This window comes from Typopeltis vanoorti, chromosome 22 (assembly GCF_054136105.1).
Source record: "Typopeltis vanoorti isolate ZY-2024b chromosome 22, IOZ_Tvanoo_1.0, whole genome shotgun sequence".
Lineage (NCBI taxonomy): Eukaryota > Metazoa > Arthropoda > Arachnida > Uropygi > Thelyphonidae > Typopeltis > Typopeltis vanoorti.
In genome coordinates this window covers 63,956,099-63,973,321 of record NC_143570.1, presented here as the reverse complement: position 1 = coordinate 63,973,321, position 17,223 = coordinate 63,956,099, and the positions used below count along the sequence as shown (strand labels likewise).

The 17,223-nt window shown below is 38.9% G+C and overlaps 1 protein-coding gene across 4 annotated transcripts in view; it reads right to left on the bottom strand.

Moving 5' to 3' along the window:
* LOC150094462 (hemocytin-like) overlaps nucleotides 1–17,223 on the bottom strand; it is a 2,636,009-nt gene that overhangs the window by 1,129,873 nt on the left and 1,488,913 nt on the right. For all 4 annotated transcript variants that reach the window (XM_090412206.1, XM_090412207.1, XM_090412208.1 and 1 more), the window contains one exon: nucleotides 12,649–12,830. In XM_090412206.1, the coding sequence (XP_090268332.1) occupies nucleotides 12,649–12,830 (182 nt within the window). The remainder of the gene's footprint in view (nucleotides 1–12,648; nucleotides 12,831–17,223) is intronic.

Sequence of the window (17,223 nt, the reverse complement as noted above, 5' to 3'; positions counted from 1 at the left end):
CAAGTTTGGTCTCATTTATCACAACCCAGTGTTAATTTAATGAAACATACCGTAATAAGAAATCTCACAGATAGGTGAACTGGTACCACTTCCAGAGTAGCATTAGGCTACACATATAGAAAAGGATTATTACTGCCTACTAGGATAGGTGTCCCCAGTGCCTTTTTTTGGCAGTATGCAACGGTACACAGTACCGGCACCTTTTTTCTTAAGTTTTCTAAACCTTTGCGATTTATTGACAGCAAAATGTATTATAAATATTCTAGATGCCACTGTGTTCACAAATTGAATTTTCAGTTTTGATTACTCATAAATTGGTACCCTGCTTTCCTGTTTCATAGGTTGGTACGCAACCAGAAACAGGAAGTTGTGTTCACTTCCAATATCAGTTTATCAGTTCTATATTCACTCTGCAACAAGCAGGTGTTCACATGAGGTTTGAATTAATCTAAGTTAAATCAGTGCAATCATTGTTCAAAATGAGTAAATTAAGTAGTTACTTTATGCCAATGAGTAAAAAAAGAGGAAGACTGAAGAAGCAGAAATTATTGAATCTACTTGTGATCTTGTAAAACAGAAAACTAGCACCAAAAATTGACTTCGTGAAGAGGATCACTAAACCAACACCAAAGATCCACGTGGTCAAAAGGAAGCAGATTGAGATAATGACTGGCCCGAATGTTGAACACTTTTGCAGAAAAATGACTTCTTCGAGAGAAACAAGCGGCTGTATGTCAAGAATAAAACGTTAGGCTGTAAAGTGTGCTGTGATGTCGGAAGTCTTGCTGTCGATAAACATGAGAACGAAAATTTCAGTGGAGTGAGCAAATGGTAAAATCAATGGAGAATCAATGGAGAATCAAAATGGAGAATCAGTGAATCTTGCAAACGACAGTTAATGTCATTAAGAAAAAGGATTTGATCATAAGGAGAGTGCAGTGCATAAAGCATGCCAAAAAATAAAATCTGAAGCAAAATACGAAACATTAGAGAAAGTTTTCCTAAATACTTTGTCTCATAATAAAGACGTGGCAGGAAAAGTGTTTCGAACTGCTTACAAAGTTGTGAGGAGAAATCAATCATTTAACAACTTTGAAGTAGAAATAAATTTACAGGAACTTAATGGCCTAGACATGGGACATATTCTTCATTCTGCAAATCCTTGCATTAACATTGTGAGCCATATCACAAATGAAATGAGAAAAACATTAATAGACAATATAGTGAACAACAAGAACAAAATAACTGACCTTGTTGAGACTATAACTGACCTTGTTGAGTCAGAGGCAAGAGATTCTTCATGTAGAGAGATGAGTGGTATGACAGAGCGAGAATGGCGAGAGAAATATGTATAAAATAATGAGAGTGGAGAGTATGGAAAGGTGAAGGATAGTGAAGTTTTCGGAGATGGTCTCAATTAGGAGGATAAATGGCAAATAAGAGTGGCTGACTTGCAGAGAGAAATAGATGAACTGAAATTATTTTTACCTTGGGTATAATTATGTTAGAGATACCAAGCAATTTTAAACCTGGTTTTACTCCATTTTTCCCAAGTAAGCAAACAGACAACAATGTCAAGTTTGCGCCTGCAAGTGATGCAAGACTAGCTGATCCTACAGGTAGTTCAGTTCCACCTCTACCACGAGTTACCTTGGTCTTGCACTACCTGTAGGATCAGCTAGTATTGCATCGCTTGCAGGCACAAACTTGACTTGTGGTCTGTTTACTTACTTGGGAAAAATGGAGTAAAACCAGGTTTAAAATTGCTTGGTATCTTTAACATAATTATACCCAAGGTAAAAATACTTTCTACATCTATATCTCCTCCTGAGATTTTTATTTAATAAGGTTAAAACACCTTATGGCAACTTGTTTTGGTAAAATACTTACAAGCTCTGAATTACTAAATCTTGGTATTTCTAGCCTAGCTCCCACTGATGAGACCTCAAAAGAGGTCGAAACCGGTCTGGGTAGTGGCCCCTTGCCTTTAATACAAAACATCATACATCCCCTTCTTGGAGATGTGTTTTGGCATTAAGGGTAAATATTAAGATTAGTGATCGGAGCTTGTTCCACCTCTACCATGAGTTGCCTTGGTCTTGCACTACCTGTAGGATCAGCTAGTCTTGCATCACTTGCAGGCGCAAACTTGACATTGTTGTCTGTTTGCTTACTTGGGAAAAATGGAGTAAAACCAGGTTTAAAATTGCTTGGTATCTTTAACATAAGATGAACTGAAAGAGCAGGTGGAATGTCTAGAAAATGAGATGAGAAGTGTGAAAGATGAGATTAGGAGAATGGAAGAGAAGAATGCAAGTCATATCAGAGTAGGAGTGAGAGAGAGTTATGGAAATATTAGAGGAGGAGAGAATAGGAACAGTAGAAGAGAGGGAATGAGAGAGAGAGAGAGAGTTATGAGAATGGAAAAAGAGAAGAGAATAAGAACAGTAGAAGAGAGGGAATGAGAGAGAGTTATGGGAATGATAGAAGAGGAGAGAATAGGATAAGTGGAAGAGAGGGAATGAGAGAGAGAGAGAGAGAGAGATGGAAATGATAGAAGAGGAGAGATAGGAAGAGAGGAATGAGAGAGAGTTATGAGAATGATAGAAGAAGAGAGAATGGAAACAGTAGGAGACAGGGAATGAGAAGAATGAGAGGTAGCACTGGAACCAGGAATGGAGTGATGTCAGGAAGGCAGGTAAATTGGAGAACACAGAAAAAGTGTTAGAGGAGTGACAGTGAGGGATGCATGTGAGCAATTGAGGAACAGGGTGAAAAGAGGTGTAATGTATATGGACTCAATGATCCATTGTGTTCAAGACAGGATGCGTGAGGAGGAGTGTTTACCTGGAGGAACAATAGAAAGTGTAGCTATGGCAATTAAGAGAGGTGAAAGGGTGAATAAGATGATTGTCATGATAGGAGCAAATGACTTGAGAGGTAATGTAAATTGCCAGAGATATGAATGCAAGAGATATGAGTACTAGAGATATGAGTGCTAGAGGTTGTACAAAAGAAGATGCAGGGAGGAAATAGTGTGTGTGTTGGCTAGATATGATAGTGATGAGCTGAGCAGAAGAGCAGTAATACTGAATAACATAATAGCTAGAATGTGTCAGAAGAGAGGATTGGAAAATGTGGATGCTTGTTGGGCATTAGAGGACAGAAAGCAATTGTATGCGAGAGACTGCTTGCATTTGAATGTGGAAGGATGGGGGCATCTGGAGAGATTGCTGATCTGAACGAGTCAGTGTGTCAATGCAGGGAAATGCGAATGCCCAGGGTGGATGGTAGCAGGGGTGGCCTTTGTGGGAATGAGTACTTGGGAGAAGGTGGATGACATCAGGTAACTCTGAGCCCAGTGGAGTCTAGAGGGGGATAATGCTGGGTATAGAAACAGTGGCATTTTCATAGTTTATACTAATGCAAGGGTAATACAGAATAAAGGAGTGGAATTGGTGGCGCTGATGCTATCAGCGCCACTAATTCCACTCATCAGCCTGTCCAAAGTTATTGAGATCACTGAGACGTGGTTGACAGAAGAGGAAATAATAACAGGAATAGAAGTAGCAGGGTACAGCATCTTTCAGCAGGATTGGAAGGGAAAGTGTGGTGGTGGAGTACTGCGTATGATAAGAGATGACTTATGTCCTCTGACAGTGAAGGCTTTAGAAGGCATTGACACTAATGATTTTATAATCATATGATGTGAGGTAGAGGTGGGCAAGACAGGATATTTAGTGGTTTATTGTTAAAAACCAAGGAGTACAGAAGGTGGGGACCCTCTGGAGATAGTTAGACAGTTGAGCTTGGCAAGTGCAAGAAGAGTGATTGTCATCGGAGATTTTAACTACAGCAGTATAAATTGGGGAGAGGAAGATGCATTTAGCAATAAGGGAATAGAATTTCTAGAATTCTTCAGGGACATATGTATTAGGCAACATGTAATAGAGGGAACAAGAGATTCAAGAGTATATCCACTTGGGGCAGTTCCATGGAGGTCAGAATTGGAAGGCCGGGATATCATTATTGTTTGGTTATATTGTGAAGGAATATTTGTTAGCAGCAATAGTAAGCTGTATTCCACAAGTGAAGAGGACACAATTTGGAGTAAAGTGGATGAAAAACAATATTAAACAGGAACTGCATGCAAAAAAGAGGCTATGGAAGAGATATAAGGAGACAGGTGAAGAGAAGATGCATGAAGAATATAAGACACAGGCCAGGAGAGTGAGTGACTAGTATGGTTAGGAAGACGAAACTGGAATATGAGAAGAGACTGGCCTAAGAATCAAAGAAAATCCTAGGGAATTTTTTAGATATGTGGTCAGTAGGAGAAATGATTGTGGAAGAAGGACATTGTGGGATAAAAACGGAAATAGAGTGACTGATGCAGAGAACATAGTGGTTTTGTTCAATGAACACTTTATTGAAGTATCCTGGAGGAGTAAATTTTCATACTAGAGGGATAGGGCAGGTTTAAGGTTTAGAGTTGCAGTAGTAGAGTGTGTTCCAAATACTGAGTACTCTGGTTGTCAGTAAAGCTGCGGGACTGGATGGTATTTCACCACGAGTTTTGAGAGAATGTGCTAAAGAACTGGTAGCTCCTTTGACCTGGCTTTTCAATGAAAGTCTGGCTATGGGAAAGGTGTCCATGGAAAGGAAGGTAAGATAGTGCCGTTGCATAAGAGCAGAAGCAGATTCAAAGTATCTAATTATAGGCCAGTCTGTGTGTCATCAGTAGTTGTTAAGATCTTGGAGAAATTAGTGAGGGACCGTAAACAGCATTGGGCAAATGAAGGTAATGTTATCTGTGAGAGTCAACATGGATTTGTGAAGGGCGCTCTTGTTTTACTAATATGCTAGTGTTTTACAATAAAGTTACAAAAGGAGTAGATGAGGGAAAGGCATATACTGCTATTTTCTTGGATTCGGCAAAGCATTTGACAGGGTGCCACATGATAAGCTGATATTTAAGTTGCAGCACATGGATTTGGATGTCAGGTTGATCAATTGGATTCAGGATTATCTGTCCGATTGGTATCAGAGAGTTATGTATGATGAGATAGTTTCAAGGAGGCAGAGGGTTACAAGTGGGCTCAGTACTGGGACTTATATTGTTTAACCTTTATATCAATGACATTGTCAGTGGATTGCAGGGGATATTCAGTTGTTTGCAGATGATGCGAAGGTGGGAAGGGTTATAAGTAATAGTGCAGATGCGGCAGCCCTGCAGAAGGATTTGAATAAGCTAGATAGATGGGCAAATGAATGGGGGTCTCGGTTTAATGCAGCAAAATATAAGGTCTTGAGGTTTGGGACACATTGATGGGATGCTGCACACTCTATTGGAGGAGCTATACTGAAGAAAGTAGTAAGAAGGAATCCACATTTTACAGTTGTGATATAATTTTTGTTATCTGACTCTGCACCCTCTCAAAGGTTACTTCATCCCCTTTGAATCCTGGTGAGCAGATCTGAGCACAAAAATCCTGATGGTCTGATCAAAGATTTATACAATGGAACCACAACACTGTTCTCTCTTATAGTCAATGTCCTACTCAACATTGTAGCAATTTTCTGAGATGTCTTCATAACCTTCGCAATAATCTCCATCCACAATAATCCCAAGATCCCTTGCTATCTCAACTTCTTCCAGTATCGCTTAACGAAGTGAGTATGAAGTATACCATCTGTGGATCCCAAATTTTACAACCTTACATTTGGTTGAATTAAACTATTATCCCCATTTACTAAAATAAAAAGCCAAAAGGCTTCACTTTGGCAATGCAAAATTATATAAAATAAGTGGATATTAAATCCAACATCATATTCATGTGAAACGTTTATAGTTTCACAAGAAACTGTAAAAGTTTTGTGTGAAAATTGAACAGAAAGCATGCTGGAATACACTCGCTGCCATACTACGAGTTGCTCAAGCCGAACCTTATAGGAGCGACAAACGCTTAAAGCGCCCATATAATCGTCTCCTATTGGTTCATTTTGATAAGGTTTTACTAGTCCGACAGCTGTTTCAAACTTATTGGTTTTTGTCAGAGACACAGTTTAAATAAAGGCCTCTCTAAAAATTAGGCGATTCCCCAGACCACTCCCTACGAGTGACCAAAAGATCATCCAATTCAGCATTGGTCCACTCAGTTACAGACTCACCCCACCACTGAGCAGAACCGCTCATATTCCAGGGAAAAGCACCCACCAAAATGGCCATTCACGAACCAGAAAGCGCTTTCTCTGGAGACTCAAAATGCTTTCTCAAGGCAAAATAATCCGAAATTTTAAGCCTCCTCAGCAGGACAAGATACGCTATTAATGTGCGGGGCTACCTCTCCAAAAACTCATACAACTCCTCAGATCGCCCAACAGTGAGCAACCTGAAGGATCTAACTCGCCCCACCACTAAGCAGAACCGCTCATATTCCAGAGAAAAGCACCCACGAAATGGCCCCTCACGGACCACGCCAGAAAGCACTTTCCCCAGAGACTCAAAATGCTTTCTCAAGGCAAAATCCTTCGAAATCTTAAGCATCCTCAGCGGGACAACATATTAATGCGCGGGGCTACCTCTCCAAAAACTCGTACAGTCCCTCAGATCACCCAACAGTGAGCGACCTGAAGGAACTTTTGACTCAGTGGTGGCTCTGCTCAGTGACAGGCTCACCCTACCACTGAGCAGAACTGCTCATATTCTAGAGAAAAGCACCCACCGACAAGGTCCCACCCACACTGGCTATGCCAGAAAACACTTTCCCCTGAGACTCACAATGCTCTCTCAAGGCAAAAACCCCTGAAATCTGAAGCCCCCCCCTCTAGCAGAAGCGAGACTTGGAAGAAACCTAAGAGAGCAAAAACTCTCAGTACTAAGGAACTCGAAATGGAATAATCCGTAAGCGAACTCTCGGTTGGTGCATAAAGTATTTACTAAAATAAAGAGTCAAAAGGCTTCACTTCGGTGATGCAAAATTATATAAATCATTTCATTTCAAAGCAACTCACAGTATAGCGGTGAGTGTATTCCCACAAGCTCTCTGGTCAATTTTTACATTCAACTTTTATAGTTTCTTTATTCAGCTTTAAAATGATGTTGGATTTAATATAAAATATCAAGATAATTTATATTATCCCCATGCTTTTAGCCATCCTTTCAGCTTATTCAAATCCTCTCGAACAGCCAAAACATTAACACTGTTACGAATAACCCTCCCAAGCCTCACATCATCAGCAAAGAACTGAACATATCCCCGTAGTCTTGTAAAAATATTGTTAGCATACAAACTGAACCGTAATGGTCCCAGTACTGATCCCTGTGGAACCCCACCTGTCACCTTCCTTCCTTCTCTCAGGTACTGCTACCCCATATAAAACTTTCTGATAGGCTGTCAGAAATCCAGATACAAACACAATCCACTAACCTGAAAACCACACTCATGTGATGCAACTTAAAAATCATCTTGTCATTTTCCTCCTTCCACTCTCCAGGAACCTATTCCATTACAAGGCTATCATTAAACAGGCAAGCTAATTACACACACAATTCCATGGAATATTTATACAAAACATGGTGAAATTTCATCTAGCCACCTGATTTATTAACATTTATCGTGCTTGGTATTCAGAATATCTCTTCATCCTTCACTTCTAACATTTCATCACTCATTATTCTTCTAGGAATATAGCTAACTGTACCAGGATGAAACACTCCAATAAAGTGATCATTAAATAGTTCAACCATGTCATCTGCTTTGGTCATCTGATCCCATCTCCATTCAACAAGATAATCCGTACACTATTATTTATCCTCTTACTCACCAGACAGCAAAAAACCTCCCAGGATTTTCCTTTGATTACAGTACCAATCTAGGCAAGTATGACATCTCAGTCACAATCAGATGCTCTGATGCTATGACCAAATCCAAAACTCTTGATCTGGAGAAACTGTAGCTAGGTGGAAATACAGAGTGTGACACAACCAAGAGATTAGAAGTGAAAGATCAGGAGAGTGGAACAGAAGAGACTGAAGTGCTTGTCAATGGAAATAGATATTGCTATAGGCCAGAGAATATAGGTGGTGATGAGCAAGAAATTGTTTAAGCAAATTAGTTTGGGAATAGCAAAGAAAACAATTATTATAGGAGACCACAACTATAGTGATATAAACTGACAGAGGAGAGGGCATGCAGTAATAAGTGAATTTAAATTTTGGATTTCTTGTTTTTCCTACACCACATGCTGCCTAAGGCAGTTGTCCCTCAAGAAATCCAAAAATTCAGTTCCCTTATTACTGTATGCTTTCTCCTCTGTCAGTTTATATCACTATAGTTGAAGTCCCCCATAATGATTGCTCACTTTGCACTTGCCATACTAATTTGCCTAAACATTTCCTGCTCATCGCATTCTATATTCCCTAGTCTGTAGCAATGTCCCACTAATCTTGTTTTATAAACATCTATCTCACACCACATACTTGCAAAGCCATTAGTGTTATTTCCACTGAGATTCTCTATCTTGAGAGAGAACAGTTCATCTCTTATCATGAGTACCACCACCACCTTGTTTATCTTCCCTATCTTGCTAAAATATCCTATATCCTTGGATTTCTATCCATGTTAGGACATCCTCCTCAATTAACGGAGTTTCACTATTACCAACAACCTCTGTGGAGGCTGAGTCAATCAATGTCACAAACTCATTTCCTTTATTTTAAGACTGATAGTATTTGCATACAGGAAAACCAGTGTATTGTCAGTATTCTTATAGCCATTATTACTACCCTCATAATTCACCTGGCTCTGTAATATCATATACACCCTCTCATTTCTCAAGCCACTATCCACATGAAGCCATCCCTACTACATTCCACCAAGACAATCCTACTTTCCCTGCTCAAGTACACTCACTTGACTGAGAAACAGTGCATTTAAATGTAATCCATCTCTTGCATATAACTGTCTTTTCTCCTCAAACATATTCCATGCATCCACATGTTCCAGACCTCTTTTCCTACATATTCTCATTATCATCTCATTTGTTACAATTACTCTTCTCCTCCAATCTGCATTATCATACTGGGCAGCACACTCACTATCTTTCCTTGGACACATTTCTGTTGGACTATCTCTAACATTAAACTCAAATCTCCTCCTACACAATTCACACAACCTCTCAGGTCCTTTGTCCCAACCATTAACTATCATATCCTTCACCACCAATGCCACACTATCTATCATTCCACTAGGCAAGCACTTCTCTGGCACTTTACTCTGCACACCCCAAATTCGAATCTACATATATAATGCACCAAACAGATTCATTCATCCTTCTATCACTGGCATCCCTAACTCTTATAGATCTCTCTCTCTCTCTCTCTCTATCTCTTGTTTCCACACACTCTCGACTTTTTTAACTTCTCTACAGCTTCCAATCTCTCTCTCTTTCTCCTTTTTCTTCCACTATTCCTTCTTCTCATCTCTCTATCTCTTGTTTCCACACTCTCGACTTTTTTAACTTCTCTTCCACTGTCTCTCCCATTCCCTCATCTTCCTCTCTCTCTCTCTCTCTTGCTCTCTGATGCCTTGCTTCTGACTTTCTGCAATGTCCACTCTTCCTTTTCTCTCCCACTACTCTCTCCCTTGCTCTCTGATGCCGTTCTCTTATACCTACACTCATGCTTCTTGCACTAGCCAACCTCTCCATCCTCCTAATATCTTCATTCACCTCCTCAACTCTGTCTTCATTTCTTCATTCTCCATTCTCAGCAGTTCTATTTCTCTCTCCACACATCCTGTTTTCAATTTACATTCTCAAATAATCGTGGCCATTAGACAAATCAGCTCCATCTGCTGCACTGTTCAAGGTACATCCATACCTATGTCTTTAATATTTTTCCCAACCTGCAACACACTACTGGAATCCACAACCTTAATTTCACCCATTTCCAAATCACTATCTCTGCTACCACTAAATCACTATTCTGCCTCCAGTTGGTGACAGCGATCATGTGGTACTCACTTGGGAAGTGACTAAGTTTATCAATGATCCATTCAGAAAAGGTTACATGCTGAACTACCAAGCAGAAAGTTATGACCAACTGAGTAGTACACTGAGTTCAGTGGAATAGGATCGGTTGCTGGATGGAAAGAATATCAATAGTGCTTGGCAAGCATTTAAACAATACTTAAATTATGCAATATCAGAATGTGTCCTGAGAGTTTGAAGAATAAATAGAGTAGAAGTCAAATGGATGTGTCATCTTATTAAGCAAGAGATTTGTAAGAAAAGGAAGATGTGGAAGGAATACCATTTGCATAAGGATGACGTTTGTTATGAACATTATAAGCAGCAGACTAGAATAATCACAACTATTGTATGGAAAGCAAAGTCTGATTATGAAAAGAAACTGGCTCTGTGTGCTAAAGACAACCCACAAGAATTCTATCGATATGCTGCAAGTAAAAGAAAGAATGAATATGAAAGAATAACTCTTCTAAATCAAGATAGCGTGAGGGTTGCAGATGCAGAAGAGGTTATTCAGTTAATGAGTGCCATTTCATTAAAAGCTATCAACCTGGTGAATGCAACATTGAGCTCACTGTTACCTCTACACTAGATGAAGAAACGCAGGTGTGTGGGGCTGAGGTAATAGAGCTGTTGCACAAACTGAATAAGAACTGAGCAGTAGGGACTGATGGAATATCAGCACGTGTACTAAAAGAGTGTTCAGCTGAACTGGTCATTCCTTTTGACCAGGATGATTAATATGAGAACAGGGAAGATTCTGCAAGAATGGAAGGAATGTATGGTAATTCCATTGCACAAGAGTGGTGCAAAGACCGATGTATCCAACTATCGACCAATTAGTATCTCAGGAGTGGTGGTGAATATATTAGGAAAAATTGGTTAGGACCCGCATTTAGAAACGGGTTGATGAATCTCTACTTTGCAATGAACAACATGGGTTTACTAAGGGAAGGTCATGTTTTAGCAACTTTCTCACATTCTATAACAATGTTACCATTGAACTAGACAAGGGGAATGGATACACCATGATACTTTTGGATTTTGCTAAGGCTTTTGACAGAATACAGCATAACAGACTGCTGCATAAATTGGAGAAAATGGGTTTGGGTTATACAATATTAGCATGGATAAGAGGATGGCTAACTGACAGATATCAAAAAGTGGTATATGGGGGATCTTAGTCTGCAAGGTTTACCAGCACCACCATCTCTTTACATGACGTATGGAGTGCAGATAGTTATAATGATTTAAAACAGTTTAAATATTTAAAGCTGTTTTAAATCATTATAAAGGGCCCTACAGGGCACACTGGTGGCATGGTGTTGCCACCAGAGAATGACTACTATGATAACTCGAACAAGCATAGGGTGAAACACTTGTAAAGTCTTAGGCCTATAACGAGTCTGGACGTGATGTAAGGATAGTACTGCCCATAAACAGTACAAAGATTAATAAAAAATAAAAAAAATAAATAAATAACAAGAGGTGTACCACAAGTGCTTGGTAGACTGTTATTCAGTCTGTACATTAATGATATTGGGAAGGATTTGACAAGCAACATACAGTTATTTGCTGATGATGCAAAGATAGATAGGGTAATCAGGAATGCCAGTCTTTGCAGAATGATTTGAATAGGCTGAAATTGTGGGCATGGGAAAATGGGTGTAGTTCAATGTCAGTAAATGTAAAGTCATTCACTTCAGCATGATTAGATATCCAATATCGTATTATATTGGTGGGATTATGCTAGAAGAAACAGATGAGGCTAGGGATCTTGGAATGATAATAGATAGGAAGTTGAAGTTCAGGGGCTATGTAGCAAAGATTGCAAATACAACTCAAAAGATAATTGCAATGCTGAAATAAATGTTCACATGTAAAGATAAGGATGTTATTTTGCCTCTTTACAAGGCGTTGATAAGACCTCACTTGGACTATTGTGCAGAGGTCTGGTCTCCTAGTTTCTGTTGTGATTCTGATATATTGGAGAGAGAACAAAAGAGAGTGTTATTAATGATATCAGGATTGTGGAATACTGATTATGAAGACAGATTGAGAATTTGTAGACTGCAGACACTAGCAAACAGGAAAAAGAGGGGTGATATGATTGAGACATACAAACTTCTGAAAGGCTCATACAGGATTTCAATTGATGGAATTTTTCAATTTATGGAGAGTGGGGAAAGGACAAGAGGGCATCCTTGGAAGTTAAGAATGAAGGCTGCCTAGAAGGGTGTGAGGGCTAGCTTTTTCTCTGAGAGGGTGGTGTGTGATTGGAATGGATAGCCTTTGGATCAACATCCAAAGGCTATCCATTCCAATCACACACTACCCTCTAAGAGAAAAAGTTGTGAGTGCAAGCAGTGTGAATGAATTCAAGAATAAGTATGATAGCTGGTGTGTGTAGTATGTGGCCTCCCTGGAGGTCTCTCTGAATAATAATAATAATAATAAAACAGTAAATGCTGTTACCATTTAAGAGCAAAAATTATAAATGAAGCAAATGCACCACAGAAGTACAGGTAAAGTAAAAATTGCTGTTGTATTTTTTTTTATTAATTATCATGGAACAATATTAAATCACGATTTTTAAAAAAAGTAGGAATGTGCTACCTGAATATATTGATTCCGATCTAGTTTTCCAGATACCCATCCTCCATACCCAAAATCTGTTGCAATAGTTTTCAATCTTGACTGATGTGGATTCCCACGTTCATCTTTAAGACTTGTTGCTGTTATCTGAGAATTTGTAATGTTGCCATTTTTCATGCCCATTTCATCAGTACAGATAAGAGCTGGTGAATTAATAGTTACAAATTATCTTTAATACAATTCTAAATGAAAATATCAAGCATGAAAAATAAATTGAAGTTTTTCTTAAATAGGATGGTTACTGCAGTCATTTACTAATTAATTATCATTCCTAGCATACTAAAAGGAACATGAGCTAGTTTGGATTGACTAAATAAAATTACATGCAATTGCATCTAGGGCATAGAGAAAGTTAAAGTTTAAACACGTGCACGCGCACACACACACACACACACACACCACCTGTGGAACACTTCCATATTTATATAAAACATATGCCACAGTGATATAATTATTATTTATTGTTTACAAATATTTTGTATCATAAACATCAGAGTTCTGTTATTACTCTTCTCTGTACTATATCTAATGTACTATATGTTGCTCAACCAACCTCTTATGCCCATACACAAGAGGTTGGTTGAGCAACATATAGTACATTAGTACTGTATATGGGTAGTGGGTTAGGAAAGGAGGAACTTGTTTACATTTGATTTGAAAAACTGTATATTGTATTCCTTGTGAAACACAACAGTGGGAAGACTGTTTCACAATACAACAGTTGCAGGGATGAAGGAAGAGGAAAAGAAACTTGTTCTGTTTGTTTCAAGGTGCACTGTGAAGAGATATTGAACAGCAGCTGCATGTGTTCCAACAAGCTTAGTGCTAAACGTGGGAATTATTGATATGATTTCAGATGAGCATTTCCCATGGAAATATTTGCAGAATATACACATTGTGGAAACTAAATGTCTGTGTGAAAGTGAGGGGAGTGAGTCAGTAAGAGATGGATCATTAATAAGTCTAATTGCTCTCCTCTGTCTTGAGTCAAGCATTTTGATGGAGCTTTTAACCCTCTCTCCCAATATGTGAGAGCAGTATTCAATAGCTGCAGTATTCAAAATATTCAAAAGAGAAATCCCTAGTCTTTTGAAGGTGAGGATGCATTGGTTGTGATATGTTTATGACAGGAGAGGTTTGATGCTAGGGTAATTCCAAGAAGAGAAATCTCAAATTGTCTGGAAATTTGGGTATTGTCAAAAAGAATACTTAGAAAAAAAAATTTTTTTAATGAGAAATAAGACAGAACTGGGTTTTATTAGCACTGAAATTGATGAGGTTATCTGAACCCCATTGGAGTATTGCTCAGAGATCGGAATTGAGGGCAGTGGTGTTGATGTTCTGTAGGTTGAGGTGAGTTGTGTAGAGCAGTGATGGCTCGTGGCTTGAAATCGTTGGGGTGCTGCAACTTTCAAAATATATACATGTGTTTGGATAAAATATCAAAATTATGGTAAAAATTAAAAAAAAAATTAAACATGAAAAAACATTGTTTATTATCGATAAAATTATACAGTTTGGTATAATTCAAAATTACTTAAAAGTTAATTAATTAACAAGTCAATTAATTTACAATAATCATTCATGTCGGGTCTAGTGTAGAATACTCGAAGTTCAGTTTCAAGTTTTTCTTTGTTGATCATGGGATATGCTTCAGTGGTCAATTTTATTTCTTCTGTAGGTAATTTATTCTTAAAATTAGCTAATTTATCCTTGTTAAATAATTTAGCGGCTACTAAATGTTTAGTGAAAGAATACCTTTCCTCCACATCAACACATATGCAGTCACATACTTCCTTTGATTCAGCAGTGAGCATCTTTGAAGGATTCTCAAAGTGCTTTGAATTTCTTATTGCCAAATAGCAGTTTTAAAATAGTGTATTTTTCACTTCCCAACCACATAGCCAACTTTTCTCTTTATACCACTGTGTATTAAAACTTCTAACGTACTTATGATGTACTTATGATACTTGATCCCACGATGAGTCTCTGACTCCATGGAGGTCGGGTGTTGATAATAATAACTTATTATCATTGCTTATTCCTGGCTGAGATATCCAAATATCAGGTAGAGAACAGCCTCTTATTTTAATAGAAACTTTCTCAGCGAGAGTCAACTGTGAAAATTTAAGTTTTTTTTTAGTTCACTTACAGTCACTACTGTCACAGAACTTATTTCTTGAGGTTGCATTTCTGAGATCATAATTGTCAATAAACCCAATAATGTTCTAAAATAAAAACTATAACAAACGTTATGTCTTTAATGGTAATGTCCAAATATTTAAAAAGATGGAGTAAACACGATAAGCACTACGAACACTCTACTACTGGTGCAAACTGCATATAAATAACAGTGAAACTGTGCGACAGACAGTGCCACATTACACTAATGGCTTGCATCTCACTATGATGTGCATATGCTTGCGCACGTAGCAATATGACACTGTGGTAAATACAGTACTGCTAGTGTCCTTTGCTCTCCTAAGTGCTACAAGATGGATTTTTATTATTTAAAAATTGGGGGTACTGCAGTTCTGCAGTGCCTATGCACGAGGCACCCCTAGTGTGGAGTAAAGTTTATCAAATGAAAAGGAGTAATGCAATGTGCTGTCATCTGCAAAACTGTGTATTGGGTTGGAGGTCAAGTGAAGTAGGTCATTGATATAGCAGGAAGAGGGTTGGTGAAAGGACAGAATCTTGTGGAACCCTGGAATTAGTTGCATGGTGAGAGGATAAGGAACCATCTACCATCACACACAGTGTGCATCCAGACAAAAAGCTGGCAATTCAATTACAGAAGTCCTGAGAGAGACCAAATGATGGTAGTTTGCTTAGTAAGCCTTTGTGCCAGACACAGTCAAAAGCTTTGGATATATCAAGTGCAACACTTGAGAATTATCAAACTTCTCCATGGCATTTGTCTAGAGATGGGTGACATATGAGAGCAGATCTCTTGTTGATCAGCAGTGATTGAATCCATACTGGCAGTTGTTTATTAGGTGTGTGCCTTCAAAGTAGTGTAGAAGTTGGGAAGTGATGATTTTTTCCATTACTTTAGACAGGACTTTGGTAAGCGAGATAGAGCAGTAGCTGGACGGCAGTGACTTGTCGCAGTTCTTCGGAATGGGTTGATTATAGGCCAATTTCCAGGCTGTGAGATAGATACCAGTGGAGTAAGAAAGTATGTAGTGACGACACAGGATAGGACAAACTTTCAGGACAATTGGAGGAATGTCATCAGGGCCAGGAGACTTTTCTTTGTGTCTAATTTGGACAGTATTTTTCTGATCTCTTTCTGACAAAAGGATATATGGAGCATTGTATGTTGGGCATCTGGAATGGTTGGGGGACATTTACCATTGTCAGTTATGCATGCATTGGAAGCAAAGTGTGAAGACAGAAGATTGGCTTTTTCTGTGGATGATGATGATGCAATAGAGACATCTGAGTATGATAGGAATAGTGTTGGGCAGAATTTACGACCCAATTTCTTTGGCGAGAGAACAAAAGGTTCGATTGCCATTTGGACAGCCTGCTAGTTTCCTGCTTTTTGCTCTTTCAAACTCTGTTTTCGAAGCATTCATTTTTTTTTTGTATCATTTCAGGCTTCAGTATAAGCTGCAAAAGGAGAATGGAGTTTTTGATTTGAGCCAGTTACGGTATGTTTGGTTTTTCATTTGTACAGCCTTGGCACATCTTTTGGAGAACCAGAGTTTGGTTAAAGAATGGCAGTTCAGAGCAGTGTGGGGAATGTATGTTTCCATGCTGGTGAGAATTACTTTGGTGATAAGTTCAGTGCATATGTTTGGGTTGGAAGGCCAGAAACAATAGTCCAACCATGAGAATGTGGCATAGAAGTTGGGAAGGCTGTCCCATTTGGCCATGTTATAATGCCAAACTACTCTTGTATGGGAGTGGCTGTGTAAGTGTTGTTGCATGTGGGAGAAGATGAGCACTAGACATTACCTAGGGGGGGGGGGGGGATGACCACTACATTCACTGTGTATTTGGAAGGGTCATTGGTGAGGAAGAGATCTAGGATGTTTGGGGAGTGGTTCAGTGTATCTAGTATTCTGGCTGGCATCTGAACAAGTTATGTAACATTGTTAATGATGGTAAATGCTTCAGCATCTCTGCCTGTAAGATTTGTACAACTGGAGGAGGAAAGCCAGCTGGTGTTGTGGACATTAAAATCTCCTAGGAGGACAATTTCACTGTTGGGAAAATGGGACTGAAGAAAATCAATTTTTAAGGAGAGGAAATTAAAGAGCTCAGAGTGGTTGGTTACATTGGGGGAGCAATAGAGAAAGCAAATGAATTTGACTGAGTGGGGAAGGGATATTTTCAACCAAAGAAGGTCAAAGTTGGCAGATTCTAGGTTGGGTGCTCTCTGGCAAGATATATATGTCAGAGCGGATGTATGTGTAGATGCCGTCCTTGGGTCAAAAGAAGTTAAAGAGTGTGTAGTTTGGAAGGTTGAGATAAATAGTGCTGGAGGGAGGTGAGATTTGACTTTCTGCCAGAAAGAGTAGGTAG